This window comes from Odocoileus virginianus, chromosome 33 (assembly GCF_023699985.2).
Source record: "Odocoileus virginianus isolate 20LAN1187 ecotype Illinois chromosome 33, Ovbor_1.2, whole genome shotgun sequence".
In the NCBI taxonomy this organism is placed as follows: domain Eukaryota; kingdom Metazoa; phylum Chordata; class Mammalia; order Artiodactyla; family Cervidae; genus Odocoileus; species Odocoileus virginianus.
In genome coordinates this window covers 9678355-9699346 of record NC_069706.1, presented here as the reverse complement: position 1 = coordinate 9699346, position 20992 = coordinate 9678355, and the positions used below count along the sequence as shown (strand labels likewise).

At 58.2% G+C, this 20992-nt stretch overlaps 1 protein-coding gene across 1 annotated transcript in view; it reads left to right on the top strand.

Annotated features, from left to right (window-relative positions):
- The window catches only part of LOC110129295 (uncharacterized), a 153298-nt gene that overhangs the window by 120668 nt on the left and 11638 nt on the right, over positions 1-20992 (top strand). The window contains exons 51-68 of the mRNA XM_070461127.1: positions 1550-1671; positions 2220-2360; positions 3821-3934; positions 4033-4161; positions 4782-4943; positions 6639-6803; positions 10689-10857; positions 11287-11471; positions 11708-11800; positions 11960-12164; positions 13772-13956; positions 14038-14135; positions 16211-16395; positions 18398-18603; positions 18716-18893; positions 19778-19887; positions 20146-20262; positions 20390-20531. Of these exons, the coding sequence (XP_070317228.1) occupies positions 1550-1671; positions 2220-2360; positions 3821-3934; positions 4033-4161; positions 4782-4943; positions 6639-6803; positions 10689-10857; positions 11287-11471; positions 11708-11800; positions 11960-12164; positions 13772-13956; positions 14038-14135; positions 16211-16395; positions 18398-18603; positions 18716-18893; positions 19778-19887; positions 20146-20262; positions 20390-20531 (2706 nt within the window). The remainder of the gene's footprint in view (positions 1-1549; positions 1672-2219; positions 2361-3820; positions 3935-4032; positions 4162-4781; positions 4944-6638; positions 6804-10688; positions 10858-11286; positions 11472-11707; positions 11801-11959; positions 12165-13771; positions 13957-14037; positions 14136-16210; positions 16396-18397; positions 18604-18715; positions 18894-19777; positions 19888-20145; positions 20263-20389; positions 20532-20992) is intronic.

Sequence of the window (20992 nt, the reverse complement as noted above, 5' to 3'; positions counted from 1 at the left end):
GCAGACAGAATGCAGGTTGGCAGGGGAGGTGAGTGTGGCCCCTGAGAGGGCACCCGTGACCCCCTGAGGCCCTCCAGGAAACAGCCCCGTCCCCAAGGGGCCGTGCAGACACACGGCCTGTCAATTTGTGTTTGAGGGGTCTGCGTACACAGAGCAGAAGCTGACCTGCTGGCCTGCCAAGCGGGAGACGCAGTGCAGACCCTGGCCCGGGGTGGGCACGGCTTGCTGGGTGGCCCAGGGGGTTTCCCTGGGATCAGGGTTGCCATATGTGTGCCCTGCAAGGCAGAGGGAATGAGAGGATCCTCAGCCTGCCACGGCAGTATATGTTGTGTGTGCCTGTGTGTGAGTGTGTGCATGCTCAGGGGGCCCGTGGATGGGCCGAGCAGCCTGTGGACCCTGCTGTGTGGTTGCTGGGCACAGGAACCAGCAGATCAGGAACCAGAGGGAGTGAGGGGTTGTGGCTCTGCGTGTGGTCCGTGCTCCCTGGACTGGCAACCAGGTGCCGCCTTGAGAACCAGCTTAGAGCCACTGTCTCTGGGCACAGCTCCCCAGGGTCCATGTAGGGACAGCCCCCTTCCAGAGGGCTCAGAGGTGGTCTTTGTCTGCAGTGGAGTCTCAGGTGGACTCCTGCTCTGGGGGGTCTAGGATGGCAGGAACAGTTGGTGGCCTTTTGGGATGGAGTCAGACAGGTGCCGGAGGTCAGGGCAGCTAAGCTCAGGCTTCAGAGATGAAGGAAGAAAATCGAGGGCCAGGAGGCCGTGAGGCCTCAGCGATGGGCTGTGTTGTACCCCAGGATGGAATGGGAGCATGGGGCAGCTGTGTGTGACCAGGTGGGTGTGGAACAGTAAAAGTGCCCAGGGTAACCATGTGTGTGAGGGACCCGAGAGTGATATTGGAAGGTGTATCCATCAGCTACTGCTGTGTAACAAATGACCCCAAATTCAGTGACTTACAGTAATAAGAATTTATCACTGCTAACGAGCCTGTGGGCAGCTCTCTGGTCTTACTCACGCGTCAGGGTCAGGCCCTAAGTTGGTTACATGGTGCTGCTGATTTCGGCTGCACTTTCTTACCTGTTCGGGGGCTGGTTGGCTGTCTCCTGGTCAGGGACAGTCTCTGCTGAAACATCCAGGTTCTCCTCTGTGTGGCGTCAGTGTCCGGCAGGTCACCCTGGGCTTATTCTCACAATGGCTGGTCCGGGGTTCTAGAGAGCCAGACGGAGTTGAGGACTTAAGGCCAAAGCTGGGGTTTTGCAGTGTCAACTTCACCAAATTCTACAAGCCAATCACGAGGCCAGCCCAGGTTCCAGGGCCAGAGAAACAAAATTCCACCTCTTGATGGAGGAGATATAAGGCCTCCTTGCAGAAGTCCTGAAATGGGGCTCTCATGGGGACACTGATGGACTGTTGAGTGGCATGGGGACCAAGTGAGGGGAAAGCTTCTGAATTTTGCGCAGATTATGTGTGTGTGTGGCCCCAGAGTGGCCCCCTACCCCCTCTTGGCCTCAAGCTGATGCACGCCCCCTGCCTGTACGCCCCTCCCTGCCCAGTGGAGCTCACCCACCCGCTGCCCCTCCCCCTGCCACGGCACTGCCGCTTCCGCCTGACCTCCGAGCATTCGACACGCCGTCACCAGGATGACCTGGTCGTGGGCTGGGACGGCAAGGACCAGGTAGGCGTCGGGCTGGAAGGGGACCCGGGAAGCCCAGCTTGCGGCCTAAGCAGGATGCTCGGGGCCCTGCCCTGCCTGAGGAGCGTTAATGGGGCCAACCGGCCTGAGCCCTAGTCCCCAAAGGACCACGGGAAGAGCACTGGGGGGGAGCAGGGAGCCTGGGTCCCAACACCACCTGGATGACAACAGGAAGACCAGTGGCTGATGCATAGCGACGGCCTCTTGCGTGCCAGGCACCCCAGCCCCGTTTCAGAGACGAAACTGAAGCTCAGACAGGAATGGAGCTAGTGAAAGGCAGGGCTGGGATTCAAATCCATGAAACGCCTCTAACCCCCAGTCCCCTCTCCATCATATTCTTGTCCCTATCTGCTGCTCTCCAAGCCTCAACTTACTCCCCTGAAAAATGGGCTGAAGCTCCCAGAGGGCCTCCCCCAGTGGTGGGCCAGAAGCCCTCACTCCCTTGACCTTGATGAAGGCGGTGACGTGCGCTGGGTGGTGGGGAGGGCCTCTCTGGAGGAGGCCTCCCGCTCAGCCTGTCCCCTCCGCAGGTGGCGCTGTCCTCCTCTCTGTGGCTGGGGAAGGGCAAGCTGGCCGCCCGCCTGGCCCTGGCTCACCCCTTCGGCCTCTCCTGGCAGCGGGCCGAGGCCAGCGGCCTTGCTGAGAGCAGGGGCGGCAGGCAGAGCTGGCAGGTGAGCGGGGAGCAGCCACGGAGCCCTGGGTAGACAGCCCTTGGGGGTGGGTGAGCCGCATGGCTGAGGCCACGGGTGGGACATCTGGGACCACGTGTGGGGGGAGGAGGATCTTGTTTGTTCATCAGAGACAAGGACGTCTCTGGAATCACAGTGTCCTGAAGCTTGGAACCTCAAGGGGGCCTTCGCATTCATTCCTTCATCGGGACTGTATTAAGCACCTACTGTGTGCCAGGTAGTGTTGAGATGCAGGCGTAGTCCCTGCGTTGATAAAGCTCACAGTTTAGTGGGAGGAGCAGTTCATGAGCATGTCTGGTTCATCACTGATGCGCTGGTTTGTTTAGCTGATCACTGCAGGGGTTCACATAGGGTAGCTTAGAATCTGCATCTGACTGGGAGGCTTTGGGCAGTCTTCAGCACCTCTCTAAGCCTCACCTTTTTTGTTTTTCTTTTTTTTTCTGTGAAATGGGAGACAGTAGGCCAGTGTGTGCCAGGCAAAAAGACCAAAACTCAAGAGAATGAATGAATAAAAAATTAAGAGTTGTGATAAGCCCTATAAAGAAAGTAAAGCCGGTACTAAGAGAATCATTGGAGTCCGGGTGGGGAGGGGACTTTAGATGGGGTGGTCAGAGAGGGCTTCATGGAGGAGGTGGCTTGTCAGCTGAGGACCTGTGGATGAAGAGGATTCGGGACAAGCTGGAGGAGCAGCAAGTGCAAAGGCCCTGAGGTGGGAACAGGCTGGGAGCTTCAGGAGGGGCCAGAGGCAGTTAAGACCAGCACAGAGGAAATGATGGGGTGGGGGCCAGTGAGGGGGCAGACCACTTGTCTTAGCTCAGGGCTGCCATAGCAAAATACTACAGGTTGCGTGGCTTAGACCACAGACTAGAGGCTAGAAGTCCAAGATCAAGGGGCCAGCATGGCCAGGTTCTGGCTCTCTTCTTGGTCTGAGGCCTTCTCCCCGTGTCCTCACATGCTGGGGAGAGAGCCCTGTGGGGTCCTTCTTACAGAGCACAGATCGCATCATGAACCCCCACTCCACCCCATATAACCCTAATCACTTCCCAACACCTCCTGATCTTGTCACACTGGGGATTAGGGCTTCAACCCACAGGCCCCAGTGAGGGGCTCAGATTTCACTGTCTTGGGAAATGATGAGTCTGGGTGTTGAGAATGGGGATTTTTCCACCCTGTAAACACTTCTGGTCTCCAGTCTGGGCGTGGCTCTGCGCTCTTACAGGCATGAGCCGGAAGAGAAGTCAGTGCCTCTACTCCTGCCTGCCCCCTCCATCCCCTACAGGGGTGGGTGGGGGCCCACCAGCTTCTCCACCTTCCCCCCCCATCCAGGCTCTGCACCCCTCCCTCCCTCTTACCTCCCCACCCCTACACACAGACGGGGGGACCTCAGCCTCTCCTCCGTCCCCTGCTCCCGTCCACCTGCTGCTGGCCGCGTCTCCACGCAGGTACAGCTTGCCTGGAATGGAGGGCAGCCGCTGGCCTTGCAGCTCACCTGGGCCAACAGGTCCTCAGCGCAGAGCACCTCCTGGGACGGCTGTGTGGCCGCCTCCCCTGGGCAGGTATGTACTGCCTGCCCTCCCGACCCGGCGCCAGGTGCCCCCAAACCCCGGGCCCTGTTCTGCGCCCCAGTCACACCTGCCACCCTCTTCTGCCTCAGCTCCAGGATACCTGGGGCCTGGGTGCCCTCAGGGCCTGTGGGGCCTTAACGCAGACCCCAGCTGTGTTCAGCGAGTGGCTGGATCTGTCCTGGGACGGACGCCGGGTACAGCAGAACCTGACGTATGAGGTGAGGCCTGGGAAGCTGGGTGGCCCCACCAGCTGCAGAAAGTGCCTGACTCTGGGGTCATAGGGTCCTGGGTGTAAGTGCTCATTGTGCTGGGGGGCCTTGGGCAATTCATTTCTCCATTGCAAACCTTGGTTTTCTCATCTGTGAAATGGGTACAATCATCCTGTAATGTCATGAGAGTGCTGGGAGGTCAGGAAAGCAAGGTGCCCAGCATGAGGTGGGCACTCGGAGAGTGGACCAAGGAGTGGGTGAGCCCAGTGGGGAGGGGTGGGGGCAGGTGGGGAGCTCAGGTTCCCAGAGGTGTCAGGATCAAGGTCTCCCCAGCGTCACCATCTGCCTGAGGCTCCTGATGGGCTGAGTGCTGCTCTGCAGAGCCAGGGGCAGGGGCTGGGCCATGGAGAGATGAGGGCAGCTGGCCTGAAAGTGCCCTTGTCCCTTATGGGTTTCCTTAGGCCCACAGCCCCTCAGTCTCCCAACAGAGGTCCTGCCTGGAGTGTAAATGCCCGCTCTGGGGCTGCCTGGGGCTCTGATGAGGTTCCTGGCACCTCCTCTCCTCTTGTGAGGGTCTCCTTCTCTCTTATGGGATGAGCCCCCATCCCAAGATGCTTCCTTCCTTCCAGAGGCGCCAGCCATCCCTCCCAGACAAGATTCATGCAGAGGCCATGCTGGAGCACGTCCTCGGGGCCCCCTGCCCCACGCAGAGCTTCCAGGGAGACGTGGAGACCGACCATGCCCACTGGCTGCGCCACTCACTGCAGCTGGGGCTCTGCCACCTGCCCAGGGTAAGTCTGTCCCCGGGAAGGACCCAGGGACCCGGCGGTGAAGACAGAGGAGAGTGCCCGCCCAGGGCAGGGGTGTGAGTGAGGGAGCCGGATGCAGTCATCATGGGTCTGCAGGGCCTTCAGGCGGCCCTGGGCAGGACTCTCTCCTCTCTGAGCCTCTGGTGTTTCATCTGAGGGGTGGGAGATGTGGTTGGTTCCAGCACGTGGGGTGATGGGGAGATTTAAGATGTGGCACAAGGAAAGTGCTCAACATGTAAACCAAGCTGCTGTTTTCATTATTGTTAGGGGGAGGGGTTGGGACCCCTGTTCCCCCAACATTCCCCTGAGTTTGTTAGCTAGTTGATTGGTCTTTCCTGCCTTCCTCCACCCACCTTTAACCCATCTTTCCAGCCAGCCATCCAGCCAGCCATCCATTCATCTACCTACCCTCCAACCCATCCTCCCATCCATCCATCCATTCCTTCATCCTACCTGCCTCCCTGTCTTCCAACCTCCCTCCCTTCCATCCATCCATCCATCCATCCATCCATCCATCCATCCTTCCCCTTTCCCATTCCCCACACCTTCTCATCTCTCTAACAATCCCAGGGGCCACAAACATTTCCTGCAAAGGGTCGGATAGTAAATATTTTATTTATTTAAAAAACTTTATGTATGTAGTTTTGTTTGTGTTGGGTCTCAGTTGCTGTGTGAGGGCTTCTTCCTCTAGCTGCAGCGAGCAGGGGCCACTGTCTAGGTGCAGTTCCGGGTTTCTTACTGCGGTGGCTTCTCCTGTTGCAGAGCATGGGCTCTAGGCACCTGGGCTTCAGTAGCTGCAGCTCCCAGGTTTAGTTTCTCTGTGGCAAGTGAGATCTTCCCGGACCAGGGACTGAGCCCGTGTCCCCTGCGTTGGCAGGCAGATTCTTAACCACTGAGCAGCCAGGGAAGTCACAGTAAATATTTTCAGTCTTGCAGACCACATGGGCTCTGTTTCAGCCACTCAAGTCTGCCATTCTGCCGTGAAGGCCCCCGTGGAGGACATATAAATGAAGGGGTTTGGCCAGTCCCAATAAAAACGTATTTACAAGAACAGGTGATGAGCCAGATTTGACCCATCAGCTGAAGTTTGCCAGCCCCCAATCTGTCCATCCATTCAGAGAGCATTTGTGGGTCTTACTTATGCCAGGCTCTGTTCTAGGTGCAGGGACAAGGATGGTGAAAGGGACAGACCAGGTGCCCGCCTTCCCAAAGAGTCCAGTGAGTAGAAGAAGATAACCAAGACAGGAGTGGTGAATGCCATGAAAGAATGAAACAGGGAGAGAGGACGAATGCTGAGTGCGGTGAGAACAGCCAATGCAAAGGCCCTGTGGCCGGAGCATGCTTGTAGATGTTTGAGGAACAGAGGGCGGCTTCTACAGAGAGAGCAAGGAGGTGAGGTTAGGAAGATAATGCAGACCCACAGGACCTGCCAAGGAGAGCAGCTTCTCCTCCAAGTGCAATGGGAAGACAGAGGCTTTGAGCAGGGGGACAGTGTCTGATTTGCATTTTTTTTAAAGGTAAAATGGAGGAGGGGCTATAGGCTGGGGCAGGAGTGGAGGCTGGGATATGCTATTGTGACTCCTGGCGTGAGGGGCTGGCGCCTGGACCAGGGCCTCGCGAGAGGAAGCTGTGACCCCGCGCTTCCCTGACCACTGACCCCCCGCCTCCTCGTTCCAGGCCCTCGCGGTCTCCGGGGAGCACACCCTGGGCAGCGGTGAGCTCCTGCTACACTCCAGGTGCCAGCTGGGCCTCGCCCCAGACCCAGAGCACGGCCTGCACCTCAGCCTGATGCTCCGCAACCACAGCAGGCCCCGGACGCATGACTACTCCGGGGAGCTGGAGGTAAGGTGGCTGCCCGCCCCAGAGGTAGATACCCTGATGGCCGTCTGTCCCTGTCTGGCCGGTGGACCACCACCGACTGGGCAGCCCTGCCATCTAGTGGCCAGGATTGGAACTGCAAGCAGGCACGCGGCGGGGCGGGGCGGGGGTGGGGAGACTCTGAGCTTCCTTGTAGTGGGACCGGCCCCCCCGCAACCCTGAACCTGCCTGCCCACCCCCCCTACTCCCACCCCCATCCCCCAACCCGAGACAGAACAGCTCCTCTGCTGTCCCAACACCAGCCCTTCCTGTAACCGAGAGGCAATGGCTGGACTGCCTGAGTTTGAATCCTCCAGGAGATCTTCCCAACCCAGGGATTGAACCTGGGTCTCCTGCACTGCACACAGATGCTTTACCGTCTGAGCCACCAGGGAAGCCTTCTTACCCTCACCTGTAAAGTGGGGGATAATCATTGCACCTATCCTACCTCCCATGGGATTAATATTGTAGGGATTAAATATGTTAATGTGTATACTGCTTAGAATGGTGCCAGGTACAAAGCCAGCACTAAGTATTAGCTTCTTTTATTGTGTGTGTCTGTTCACTCAGTTGTGTCTGACTCTTTGTGACCCCATGGACTGTAGCTCACCAGGCTCCTCTGTCCATAGAATTTTCCAGACAAGAATACTGGAGTGGGTTGCCATTTCCTACTCCAGGGGATCTTACTGACCCAGGGATTGAACCTGTGTCTCTTGCATTGACAGGTGGATTCTTTACCACTGCACCACCTGGGAAATCCCAGCTGCTATTATTGGCTTTTATTGGCCCAGTCTTCTCTTATCTCTCCCTTTCCTGGCAGCCCAGGGAGGTAGAAAGGGTTCAATACCTACTCTGCCCTCATCTGGCCAAATGGTTTTGGAAAGGGACCTCTCCGAGCCCCATTTCCTTACCTGTAAGTAGGGGTCAGATATATTTCACAAGGTGGTCAGTGGGGTTCTGGGCACCCCTCCTCTCCACCCACACAGCATGGGTATAGAGTAGGTGCCCCATCAGTGCTGCCATATGCCTATCTCTGTGTCTCCCTGATGTTGGCCTTGTGACTTTCCCTTTACAAGCCTCAGTATTCCCCTCTGTCAAATGGGAACAAATCCCACCTCCTCTGCAGAAGTGTTGGGAAGAAAAAGAAACAGAGTTTGCACCGCACATACACACAGGAAGTGCTCATGAGATGGGCGTTTCCTGCCAGTGTCCAGAGTGGGACGAGGCAGTTCTGTGTCTGGAGCTCACCCAGCCCCTGCTTCCAAGCCCAGGAGCTGTGATGGTTTCAAAAGCATTTTCCTTTCTAAGGCTTGCCAAGGCTGGCTCTCATTTCCCCGTTGGCCCGCCAGGCCGCCAGCCACCCCCGCATGTGTAATCCCAGTGCCCCAAGGTTCATGACTCCCCGCAGTGGGTGGCCAGGGAGCGGGTGGTCCCTCTGCTTCCATCCCGAGCCTGTGGGTGGCTGGTTTTGACCGCCTCTCCCTTGCCCACATGCTCTCTGCCCCATTTTGGGGTCCATGGCCTGGGGAGGGCTTTCCCAGCCTGGTTTGGTGTTCACACCAACCTGATGGAGAAGAGGGACAAAATTCAGGGGAGGCAGGCACTTACCCCAGCTGCTGGGGCCCCAGCCACTCTGACTAGGACAGAGCTCAGATGCAGGAGGCCATCTACGAGGAGCACCCCAAGTGTGGTCTGCAGATGTCTGCTCCCCCACCTCCCCACCAGGCTCACTGCCCGAGCACTGTGAAATCTTCTAGGAATTCCTGGGCGCCACCCCTCCCACCCACTCAGAAATATGCTGGAAGGAGACTTGAAACTGCATGCTTTGCGAGCTCCCTGAATTGGATCCCTAGGGCTGACAAATTACCCACCAAGTCAGTGCCTTAACACGATAGAGATTTCTTCTTTCACAGTTCTGGAGGTTAGAAGGCTAAAATCAAGATCTGAGCAGGGCCATGCTCCCTCTAGAAGACCCAGGAAAGAATCCTTCCTTGTCTCTTCCAGCTGCTAGGGGCCGCCAGCAATCCAGGAGTTGCTTCGTTATCCCAGTCTCTGCCTCCGTCTGCACGTGGCCTTCTCTTTCTTTACTATTTATTTTTATTGATTAGGCTGTGCTGGGTCTTAGTTGCAGCATGTGGGATCTTGTTCCCTGACCAGGGATTGAACTCGGGACCCCTGGAGAAGGAAATGGCAATCACCTCCAGTATTTTTAAAAAATATTTTATTTATTTATTTATTTATTTATTTGGCTGTACCGGGTCTTAGTTGTGGTATGTGAGATCTAGTTCTCTGACCAGGAATTGAACCCAGGCCTCCTGCACTGAGAGCCTAGAGTCTTAGCCACTGGACCACCAGGGAAGTCCCCCCCTCCCCCAACCCAGCCCCGGCCTTCTTATAAGGACACCAGTTATCGGATTTAGGTGTCCTTATATGACTTCATTGCAAATTTATTTCATCTGCAAAGAACAGACATGCAAATGACACCACATTCACAGGCACCAGGGTTAGAATTCCATCAGATCTTTTTGAGGAACACAATTCAACCCGTAACACACCTCCCGCACACATCCACACAAACATACACGCACACACGCATTCTGATTCCTGATAAATTTTGAGAACCACTATTCTACATCTGATCTTACAGATTTTGACATGCAGGCCCAGAGAGGGTAACACGGTGACTCCGGGCAGCACAGCTTGGGAGATGCAGCATTTGGACCAGAATACAGAGCAGCTGAGTTCAGGCCTGACGGGCTCCCCTCGCCCACACCTGCATTTCAGCCAGCCTGTAGCCTCCCCTTCTCCTGTGGGGTCTCCCTCAGGGTTCCTTCCCTTTAGGCTACTGAGGGTTTTCCTGACTCTGCCCCACCCTGAGTCGGGAAGATCCCCTGGAGAAGGAAAAGGCAACCCACTCCAGCATTCTCGCCTGGGCAATCCCATGGATGGAGGAGCCCGAAGGGCTGCCTAGTCTGTGGGGTCGCGAGCGAGTCAGACATGACTGAGCACGCACATTCGGTATTATTTTATTGGTATGTTATGAGTTGTTCCAGTCATTTGTTCCACTGGCCGTCCACGGGGTTGTGAAGAGTGGGACGCAATTTGGTGACTGAACAACCACCTGTCTTGTGTCCCCTCCCCTCTCGGCTGGTGGCTCCAGGGGCTGGGACGAACGTTCAGTGGCCTGGCCTTAATGCCAGGTGCCACCCACCAGGTCTCCTTGACCTTGCAGAGACATTTGTAGTGGTTCTCCTGCAGATACGGAAAAGCTCGCTGGGAGGGGGAGACACCCAGGTGCTGCGGATGTTGAAATGCCAGTGCCCAGCCCCTCCCCCAGTCAGCTAGTTCAGAATCTCTAGGGTGAGGCCTGAGCATCAGGAATTCTTAAGCCATCTGGATGCCGTGTCCGTGCGCAGTTAGGTCCCTGGATGTGGATTTTAATAAGCATTTATGCAGTCGGTAGGGACTCTGAGCCCTGTGCTTCCCTGCTGGCTCAGATGATAAAGAATCTGCCTGCAATGTGGGAGACCCGGGTTTGATCCCTGGGTTGGGAAGATCCCCTGGAGGAGGGCATGGCAACCCACTCCAGTATTCTTGCCTGGAGAATTCCATGGACAGAGGAGCCTGGTGGGCTAAGTCCATGGGGTCTCAGAGAGTCGGACACGAGTGAGCAAGTGAGCATGAGCTGAGGCCTGTGGCAGGGTCCTCGGGTGAGGGGACCCAGTGCTTGCTCTGAAGGTATGGGGTGGGGTGGGCATTGCCTTTCCCCCAGAAGGTTCAACCTCAGTCTCCCCAGCCACCTCTCCCCAGGTCTGGGGCCAGAAGAGGGCAGGGGCAGGTCCCACTCAGGCCTCTGCCCCTCTCCCCCAGCTCCGTGGCCCCAAAGCTCAGTGGCTTGGCCTCCTGGGCCGCGTCTCCACCTTGGCTTCTCGAAGCCTGGTCCAGATGGAGGGAAGCGTGGCTGACGGGGATGAGAAAGTGAGGCTGTCAATGTCTCGGGCCCCAAACTGCTTCCAGGCCTCGGTGGCCCACGAGGAAGGTGAGTGGAGGCGCTGGGTGTGGCTCAGTGGGGCTCAGCTTGGTCCACGAGAAGTCAGAGATTGGGGCGTTGTGAGCTCAAAAGTCAAAGGCAACCCTGGTAGGGTTCACGGCCCCCCCCACCCCCAGCCAGGAGGAGAGGAGCTCTCCATGGCCACATGGATTGACGGTGATGCCAGGAAAGGCTGGGGGAAGGTCTGGATCAGAGGTGGATGTAGGGATGGGGAAGAAACCAGGCTTTGGGTCTAGAAGGGGGGTCCGAAGGTTGATGTAGGCAACTCATTTTGAGACCCTCAAGCCCCAGAGCCTTTGAGACTCTGCCTGTGGGCAGTGGGGAGCTATAGGAGGCTGTGGAATGCCAGAGGAGTGGGCAGCTGGGAGGCGGATGGATGAGTCCTGGGCTCAACAGCAGGTCCCTTCCTGGCCCCAGGGAGGCAAGAGGAGAGCGTGCTGCTGCGGGCCTGTGCCCACAGGCAGGCAGCGGAAGTGGAGGCCCTGCTCCGGGACCGAGGGCAGCCTGTCCAGCCGCTGGTTCGCCTGACCCTGCAGGCTGCCAACCAGAGCCTCCGCTTGGCTGCACGCGGCTGCCAGGGGACCCTGCTGGACCATGTGGAGGTGAGATGACTGGGCGGGGGGGGGGGGGTTGGAGGCGCGGGTTGCCATTCCTACCACCCCAGCCCGAGCCCCACCCTGAGGCCACAGGCCCAGGCTCCCAGAGTCCAGTGGAGCCAAGGAAAGCGGAGGCAGACAGCCCGTAGCGTGGCACACGGGTCCGCAGGCCTGCTGCTGGCATCGGGAGCTTTCTGCCTGCTGCGTTCCCGGGGGGCCAGCCTGTGCCTCTGTGTCCGCAGTCCAGGGTAGCTGCTCTCGGGTCCCAGATGCAAGCCAGGCTGGAGGAGAGGATCCACAGCTTGGACGCCTATGTGAGAAGGTTCCAGCGCCTGGTGGGTCGAGTGCACTTGGGGTATCACTGGAGAAGGGAGGGAGCGTGGGGCTGGGCGGGGTCACCGCTCTGCTCTGTCTGGGGCCCCCTCTGAGGACATGAGGGGTACAGGTGGCCCCAGATCCTCACACTGATCCAGCCTCCATTCCCCCCGGCCCAGGTGCAGCCAGCGGGCGCCCTGGACAGCCTCGCCAGCCCGCTTCTGCGGCTGTGCCAGGCGGGGCTGGGGGCCGTGCGGGACGGCAGCCAGGCAGTGGCCGCGCTGTGGGGCCTGAGCCCGGCCAGGCGGGCACTCACCCACCAAATGCCACTCTCCCTGGAGAGGCTGCAGGAGGGGCTGGAGCAGCTGCGGAAGGAGCTAGAACGTGAGTGCAGGGGCGGTGGGGGTAGTGTGTGTGACCATGCCCCCGATCCACGCCTGACCCCTCACACTTGGCCTGGGGCAGTGGTTCAAGCAGGAAGGCCACCGGATTCCCAGCAGGACTGTACCCCTACTTCCTTGAGAGCCCTCTGCCTTATTTCTCATGGACCTACACCCTTCAGACTCGGGGAGCCGTGTCTGAATTTTTTAAAGAAGAATTCTATTGATTTAGTGTTGTTTTGGGCTGTGCTGGATCTTTGTTGCGGGGCAGGCTTTTCTCTAGTTGCAGCGAATGGGGTGGGGGGCTGCTCTCTAGCTGCAGTGCACAGGCTTCTCGTGGCGGAGCACGGGCTCTGGGGTGAGGGGTCTTCAGTGCTGGTGGCACATGGACTCTAGTTGCGGCTCCCAGGCTCAATAGTTGTGGTGCATGGGCTTCGTTGCTCCTCGGCGTGTGAGATCTTCCTGGACTGAGGACCGAACCAGTGTCTCCTGCATTGCAGGGGGATTCTTAACCACTGAGCCACCGGGGAAGCCAGCCGTGTCCATTCTTGTAGGTCTCTGAGCTCATATCCTTTGTGCTCACCGCTTTATTTTTTCTGGGACCTCTGCCCGAGTTTTTTCAGTTTCTCTTTGAATTCTTTTGTGCGTACAGCTTTATTTCTGCAAAGCCCACTACTATAGATTCCAGGGCCTGTTTCTGGCTCTGTGATAAGCACCAGAGAGGGCACGCCGGTCGTGACGGCTGCTGTCCCTAGCTCCCTCCTGGCGACACTGGGACCCTCCAGCCCCTCTCAGGGTCTGGGAGCACCAGGGCTGACAGCTGGCCCAGTGGGGGAGCCCAGGACCCTGCCCAGCACCAGGGCGGCTATCCTGAGACTGGCTGGTGCTCGGGCCAGACTGACCGTTCAGCGTCCTCTCACCCCTGCCGTGCGTCTAGTCAGAATCCCAGGGCCACCCTGGCCTGGATGACTCACTAGGACTCAGCTCTCAGCTTGGAGTTGCACCTATAGCCTTAGAGCCAACATACAGAGCCAGGCCGCGGAGGGACAGGTGTAGAGGAGGCTCCAGGGAGACCCCCCCATGAGCTCCCAGACTCGTCCCCCAGTGGGGGCACACAGGATGCCCTCAGCGCCCCCAGCTTCAGATTGTGACAGCACATGTCAGACATAAGTGCCCAAGGGAGCGTGTTAGAGGCCCCGCACCCAGGCTTCTCATTGCCGGGCAGTCAGGTGGGAGCCCCTGCCTGGCACAGACCGACGTCCCAGACTCACAGAAGGAAAAGGGGTGTTCAGCGTGTTGTCTCTGCACCCCAGGCCCAAGGAGGCGCTCTCATCAGGTCTGGGAACGGTAGGACTCCCTCAGAATCCAGCCAGGGGCCACCCTGGTGAACAGGCCTTGCAGACGGGCAGTCTCGGGCCTGCCGGGTTGACATCCACAGTCTCTAGTGCCGCCACCTCATTCCAGGTTGCAGGCTCTATTTCCTTGCTGGGGGCCCAGTTTGTCTGGGAGAGGTGGGCTGGTTTCCCCGCATAGGCCTGGGAGGCGGCCAGCAGTGTTGCTCCTGCCGCCAGGCCCGGGAGGCCTCACGGTGGGCGGTGGCTGCCTTTGCAGGGCCCCTGGCCACGCTGAAGGACGCCTACCTGGAGGTGACGGTGCGGCCCCTGGACGACGTGTGGCGGGAGCGGGCGGAGGCGGCCCTGCGGCAGCTGCAGGCCTGGGTGTCCGGGATGCCGGGCACCTGGGGGTCCAGGCCCCTCGGGGCAGCGCTGGAGGCCACAGGTGGCGCCCTGGAGCTGGTGAGTTTGGGCGCAGGGGCGGGAGGCAGCCTTGCGGGTGGGAATGGCACTGACAGCTCTCGCGGCCCCCACCCCGTCCAGGCCGCCCACCGGATGCTGTCTTGGGCCGACGCCGCGCTCTCACGGGCACTGAGGCGGCTCTGCAGACCCCTGCTGGACATGTACAGCTTCTCAGCCAGGTGACTCCCCCCTCCGAGGCCCTGCCCCACGCCAGGCACACCCTCCACCTCATCCGCTCCCCTGCCAGCCCTGCCATGGAGGCATTTTCATCCCCATTTTACAGATCAGGAAACAGGTCTGTTCTTCATTCTGCAGATATTTTACAAGTGCTCTCTCTGAGCAGGTGGGGTTTTAGGTGCTGCCGACGCAGTAGTGAGTGGGACAGGTTCTGGCCCTCCCCTGGCTGCCTGGGGAGACAGTGACTAGGTTATCTGCCCCTCGGGGGCGGCAAGCCTTCCTGTAAACGGCCTGAGAGTGATGTGTACAGGTTTTGTAGCTAGCTGGCCCCTCACGTAGCCTTGGTCTTTTGTTTCTGTTAAGAATTCTTTGAATGTGTCAAGGCCATTCTTAGCTTGTAGGCTGTCCAAAAACAGGACAGAGGCTGGATTTGGCCATGGACCATAGTCTACCCACCTTTGAGGTAGTATGTGTGCTAAGCTGCCTCAGTCATGTACGACTCTTTGTGACCCCATGGACTGTGGCCCACCAGGCTCCTCGGTCCATGGAATTTCCAGACAAGAATACTGGAGTGGGTTGCCATTCCCTTCTCCAGGGGATCTTCCTGACCCAGTGATTGAACCCATGTCTCTTATATCTCCTGCATTGCAGGCAAGTTCTTTACCATTAGTGCCACCTGGGAAGCCCCTGAGCTAGTATGTTATCTAAATGTCACAGGAAAAAAAAAAAGGACATGGGGCATTGTATTTTTTTAAAACATTAACCTTTTAATGAATTAATTTGGCCATGTGGCACAGCATGCAGGATCTGAGTTTCCTAACCAGTGATGGAACCTGCATCCCCTGCAGTGGAAGTACAGAGTCTTAACCACTGGACTGCAAGGGAAGACGCCAATGGGGGCATTTTAAAGAGTGAGGCCATGGTTGGCTTCAGTGAGAAGGCAGCATTTGAGCCTTGAACAGCTTGAAGGGCGAGGAAGTGAGCCAGGTGTGGTCATGGGAAGAGGGTTCCGGGAGGAGGGCAAAGCTGATGCAAAGGCCTGGGGGTGGGAACTCACCCCCAGGTGAGCTGCTGGAGGAATATGAAGGAAGCCAAGGGGGAGCTGGAATGGAAGGCGGAGGAGTTAGGGACATAACAGGGTTCTGGAATACACAGGAGGTTTGTGAGCTGAGGAAGGACATGCTCTACCTGTCATTTAATAAGATCCCTCTAGCCCCATGTTGAGAATAACGACTGGGGGTCAGGAAGTGGGGGATAGAAGTGGGGAGCCGAGTTTAGAATGGTCCAGGCAAGATGGGAAGGTGGCTGCACCGTGCAATGGCAGCCACAGAGTTGTGCGAGGCAGTCAGACTCTGAACAAGCCTGTAGGACTGGCCGACAGATTGGAGGTAGGTGGTGGAAGAGAAGAGCCGGGGATGACTCCAAGGGTTTTGGCTTTGGTGACTGAAAGGGTGGAGGGTTCATCTGTGGAGTAAGGGGGGGGTGACTGGGGTACAGGGATCGGCTTAGAGATTTTTTAGTTGCTTATGGCTGCTGTAGCAAATTACCACAAGTTCAGTGGGTTAATGCAACACAGATGCATTATCGTGTGATTCCAGAGGTCAGAATTTCAAAATGAATTTCAGGTTCTTCCCTTCCCTTTTCCAGCTTCTACTGGCCACCTTTCCTTGGCTCGTGGCCCCTCCTCCATCTTTACAGCCAGCAGTGTGGCATCTCCTCCCCTTTTACCTCGGTCCTTATATCTTTCCTCTGACCCTCCTGCCTCTTACAAGGTCCACTGTGATTCCACTGTTTAACCTGTCTCAGAATATTTGGTGTGGTCACACCTACAAAGTCCCTTTGGCCACCTACGGGGATGTAGCCTTTCAGTGGCTTGGGCGTCTTTGGGGCTGTTGTTCCGCTTGCTGTGCTGGGAGTGGGTGATATGGGGCTCCTTTCTGGCCTGTTGAGTTTGAGTTGCTCTCCGGACACCCCACCAAGGCCAGCTGACTTTCTGAGGCCTGGGCCACCAAGCACTTTGGGAAGGGTCAGGAGGCCTTCGTGCCAGGGTCTCCCAGCTCCTCCGTGCTCCCTCCAGGGACCGCTCGGTGGTGGTGACGCTGCCGATGCTGCCGGCAGGGGACGAGCCCCTGGATGTGGCCCGCGTGACCAGCCACCTGGTGGAAGAGCTGCTGCTGCGGCCGCTCCGAGCGCTCTACGGGACCAGCGTGCTGGCCGAGTACCACCGGCTCAAACGCGGCCTGCTGGGGGCCCCCTCTGGATGTAAGTCCTGCGCCCCTCCTCTCTGGGAGCCCCTCTGCCCTTTGGGATGCAGCGGCGTGACCTGGCAGGGGCAGATGGACAGTGGGACCGTCCCTTGCTAGTACAGGGACGCCCTAGCATCACGGTTCTGGGCCCATCTACTCCCAGGCTGAGTGCCGAGGCCACTGGGCTTCCCAGGGCCACACAGGACTAGGGCTGGGCTGTGGATCCAAGGCATTTGTCCAGAAAGTCACAGCCTGAGCCTGAAGCCCAGCATGGAGGCATGGCGAGTGGCTGAGGACCAGGCCAGCTCTCTCCGGGGTGGACTCTGCAGGGAAAGCATAAAACAGACCTCCAGTTGCAGCCAGAAGGCCACTAATCGAGTCCAGACTGTCAGGCGAGACTTGGAGGCAGGGCCTGGAGCAGACACAGCTCCAGGGGCCGGGACCGCCTGGGAGTTTGCGTTCTCTCCTCCGAGTGTACACGGGCGAGCCGTCTCACCTCTCCGCCACCCGGAGGGGCAACGTGGCTCACTTGGGAAGTAACGGGCGTGTGCCTTTGGCGTCCCGGAGGGTCTCAAGTCGGTGGGCAGGGCTTGGCAAGGAGTGGTGTGTAGCCTGGGGGGTCTTCTGATCGCACAGGTGAGGACAGGTGGGAGCCGCCGGAGTCAGGGGTACTTGTCTGGCAGGCAGCGGGGCAACCGGAAACAGCCTGGTCCCCGGGTTCCACGTGTGTGACCTTCAGCTCTGACACCTGACGGAGGGACCCCCCTCGTGAGGCCATCGTGGGCTGGCCCGGGTGTGTGTTCAACAGACGGGGCTTCCCTTATCTGCTCCCTACCCAAGCCCCTGCTGGCCCGGTAGGTCAGAACCGCCCTCTCTCGGGCCGCCTTCTGCTCACTGTGAAGAGGGCAGGGCTGGCCCAAGTGGCACCTCCCTCCTGTGGGACCGAGCCTTTGTACTTTTTTTTGTTTAAATAGTGAGCGTGTCTCTTTGCCGTAGCTTCAGTGAGGTTACAATGCACCTGCTACTCAGGTCTTTTTTGAACCGTGGGTACAATTCAACAACTTCTAACCTTCCGTCAAGGGTGACAAGAAATGAGAGACAAATGGGAAAATACCATTTGTATTCATCTTTATAAATAAAATGATGTGGTTAGTTCAGTTATTGGTAGTTTTTCATGATAGCCATTCTGACCGGTGTGAGATGGTATTTCATTGTAGTTTTGATTTGCATTTCTTGAATTATTAATAATGTTGCGCATCTTTTCACGTGCCTGTTGGCTATTTCTTCTTTAGAGACATGTTTATTTAGGTCTTCTGTGCATTTTTTCATTGGGTTTGGTGTTTTTTTTTATATTGAGTTGTATGAACTGTTTTATATTTTGGAAATTAAGCCCTGGTTGGTCACATCATTTGCAAACATTTTCTCCCATTCTGTAGGTTGTCTTTTCATTTTGTTTATGGTTTCCTTGGCTGTGTAAAAGCTTGTAAGTTTAGTTAGGTCCCATTTGTTTCTGTGTATTTCTGTCGCCTTGGGAGGCTGCCGGTTGTCCATTTAAAGTCTCCGATTCAGTGGCCAGTGTGCATCCATCAACATGGTCAACTACAGAAACTTCCTCACCCCAAAAAGACACCCTGCATCCCTTAGCTCTCTGTCCCCACCCCTCAGCTACACCCCAGTCCACTTTCTGTCTTTGGGGATTTGCCAATTACAAACTGTGTATGAAAGGAATCGTGTAACACGTGACCAGGCTCCTCACTCGGAGTTTCCAAGGGTCCTCGGGGTTGAAACGTGCATCACCACTCGGTTCCTTCTTGTTGCTGACTTGGCTGTACACCGTTCACCTCGGGGCGTCTCTCGAGCTCAAGGTGTCTTGAAGCTGGGGTTCCTGGAGACAGACCCTGCCCCCCAGGTGGGCTGCCCCTGAGGACACCAGCCAAGGAGCAGGCCCTGGATACCGTGGGCTGCCCTGTGGGCTCAGGGCCGCCCCACTCACCCTGCCTCTGGCTTCTTCTCCCCAGACCACGCCGTGGTGGCTGGGGCCAGGTACGTGGTGACCTTTGACGGCCGGGTGTGGGGCATTGGTGACCGCTGTGGCAGCCTGCTGCTGGCCCAGGACTTTGCTCATGACACCTTCTCGCTGACGCTAAACCGGGCGGGCTCGGGGCTCACGTCGCTGACCGTGGGGCTGAACCACACCATCCTTGCCCTCTACCCCAGCCTGAAGGTGAGCCTGTGCAAGCGGGGTGGGGAGGTTGCCCGGACACTTTTCCTGCCTCCGGCCGTGTCCACACACGTGCGCCCTGTGGAGCCTGTCCTAGCCCCTGTCTGGCCCACAGACCTACAGACTGTACAGCAGCTCCCTGCCCGGGGAGAGCTGTCTGGACGGGGACCTGCCTCCCACCAAGACTGGGAAGGACGACCCGAGGATTGAGCTGACCAGTGAGGACGGCGTCTCCATCACCTGTGACGTCCGTGCCAGCCTCTGCGGGCTGACTCTCAGCGTCTGGCAGCATGGTGGGTCTGGGCCCCCGCTGGCAGCCTCCACGTTAGTGCAGTCAGCTTCCGGGGCTGAGATGGACAGATCCCAGTGGGCAGTTACTCTGTGTCCTTGGGAGGATGAGGGTGGGAGGCCCAGGGATGCTCCTGGGCCTCTGCTGGTCCTTGGGGTTCACAGCCTGAGCGGATATCAGAACAGCCCAGAACTGGAAGAGGCTCAAAGCCCATCTCTGCCAGCTTTGATCATGTCCAGTGCTGGGACAGCCCCTGCCTCAGGGAGCGTGAGCGTGCTAGGTCACTTCAGTCGTGTCCGACTCTGCGACCCTACGGACTGTAGCCCACCAGGCTCCTCTGTCCATGCGATTCTCCAGGCAAGAATACTGGAGTGGGTTGCCATGCCTTCCTCCAGGGGGGATCTTCCTGACCCAGGGATCGAACCAGGGGGTGTACAACTCTGGATGCAGCCGGCTGGTTGACCGCTGCCCTGTTTTAGGAGCTATGATGCATGGTCAGCTCCTTCTCCTTTGATTCCCTCACTGTTGTCCCCTGGGACAGGTGACCCACTTTAACTTACTCACCCCTATGTCCCCAGCCATGAGCAGCAGCACCAGGATTTGAGCCCAGGACTGTGACCCTTCCCTTGACCAGGTTGGGCTGTGCCAGGAACACCTATGAAGAGCTTGCATCCCGGCCACTCGGGAAGGGCCAGTGGACAGGGAAGGTCCCAGGAGGGGAAAAAAACGCTTCCCTCACAGTCCTTATTCTCCTCTCCCTCTGGAGAGAAGATTCAGAGCCAGGGCTGGTGTTCAGGGAGGTCAGCCTTGGAGGATGCAGGGTCTGGCCATGCCCCCGACCCTGGCCAGCGGGCTCTCACAGCCCGTCCTGCCTTCCCTGCCCCACAGGCCTGTCCGCCGGCCTTCTGGGCACCAATGACAACGAGGCCAGCAATGAGCTGATGCTGCCGGATGGCACGCTGGCCAGCAGCCTGGAGGAGTTCACCCAGGCCTGGCAGGTAAGCCGCGGGCCAGCCCGCCCTTCCGCGGGCCTGGGCGTCATCACTAGGATGCCATGGCTGGGGGTGGAGAGGGAACCATCCGTGTGGATTGGCCGTGCACCTGAGCAGCGCGGGGACCTCATCTCTGGGGCTCCAGAGGTTCTCCATCCTAGGCCGATGGGGTGGTGGCCCCCCCTGCGGCTGGGGCACTCAGTGGAGCTGCCCAGGAGACAGAGGTCCAGGCAGGAGGCCTGAGTCTTGGGTTCACGCCCGCAGCTGGCTGGTGACTGCAGAGCCGTGGAGAAGACTCGGCCGGTGTGCCTGGAACAGAGCCCCACCTGCCGGGCCTTCTTCCACGACCCCCACTCCAGCCTGGCGAGCTGCTTCGGAGTGGTGAGTGTGCGGCCACGGAGGCCACGCAGCGGGTGGACCACGGGACAGAGGAGGCCCTCGCCCCTCCTCTGTGCTACTCCCCGGGGCACGGTGGGCAGGGACACTGACTCTGGGGGCCGGATTTCAGGTGGACCCAACACCCTTCCTCAGCCTGTGCATCCGGGACACCTGTGGCACCCAGGAGCACCAGCCTGCCTGCACCCTGGCCGCCGCCTATGTCCACCTGTGTGCCAGGGGCTTCGTGCCCGTGGATCCCCCTCCACAATGCGGTGAGTGGCCGTGCCAGCAAGCACTCTGACCCCCTGCTTCCATCCAGGAGGGAAAACCCATTCCTTTCTCTTTGCTTCTGCCAAGAGGACACACACTCAGTTGTTGTACAGTGAGCTAAGAGGCAAAGCAAAGTTACGTGCAAAGGAGCACTTTTAAAAAACATTTTTTTATTTGGCTGGGCCAGGTCTTTGTTGTGACATGTGGGATCTAGCTCCCTGACCAGGGAAGTCCCAGGAGTTATCAAGAAAGTTACTAAGAAAGAGAAAAAGAGGCCCCAAACTCCCCCACACTTCACTCCAGGTCTAGCGAGCCTGCTGACCTCTGGTGCAGGAGACGAGAGTTTGGGGAGGTCAGGCAGTTGCTGATAATTAGAGCCACAGGCCTGCCCTTAGAGAATGTGAATGTGCACACCCTACAAGATCTGGGAACGCTTGGGCACACCTGCCACCAAAGTCATGCG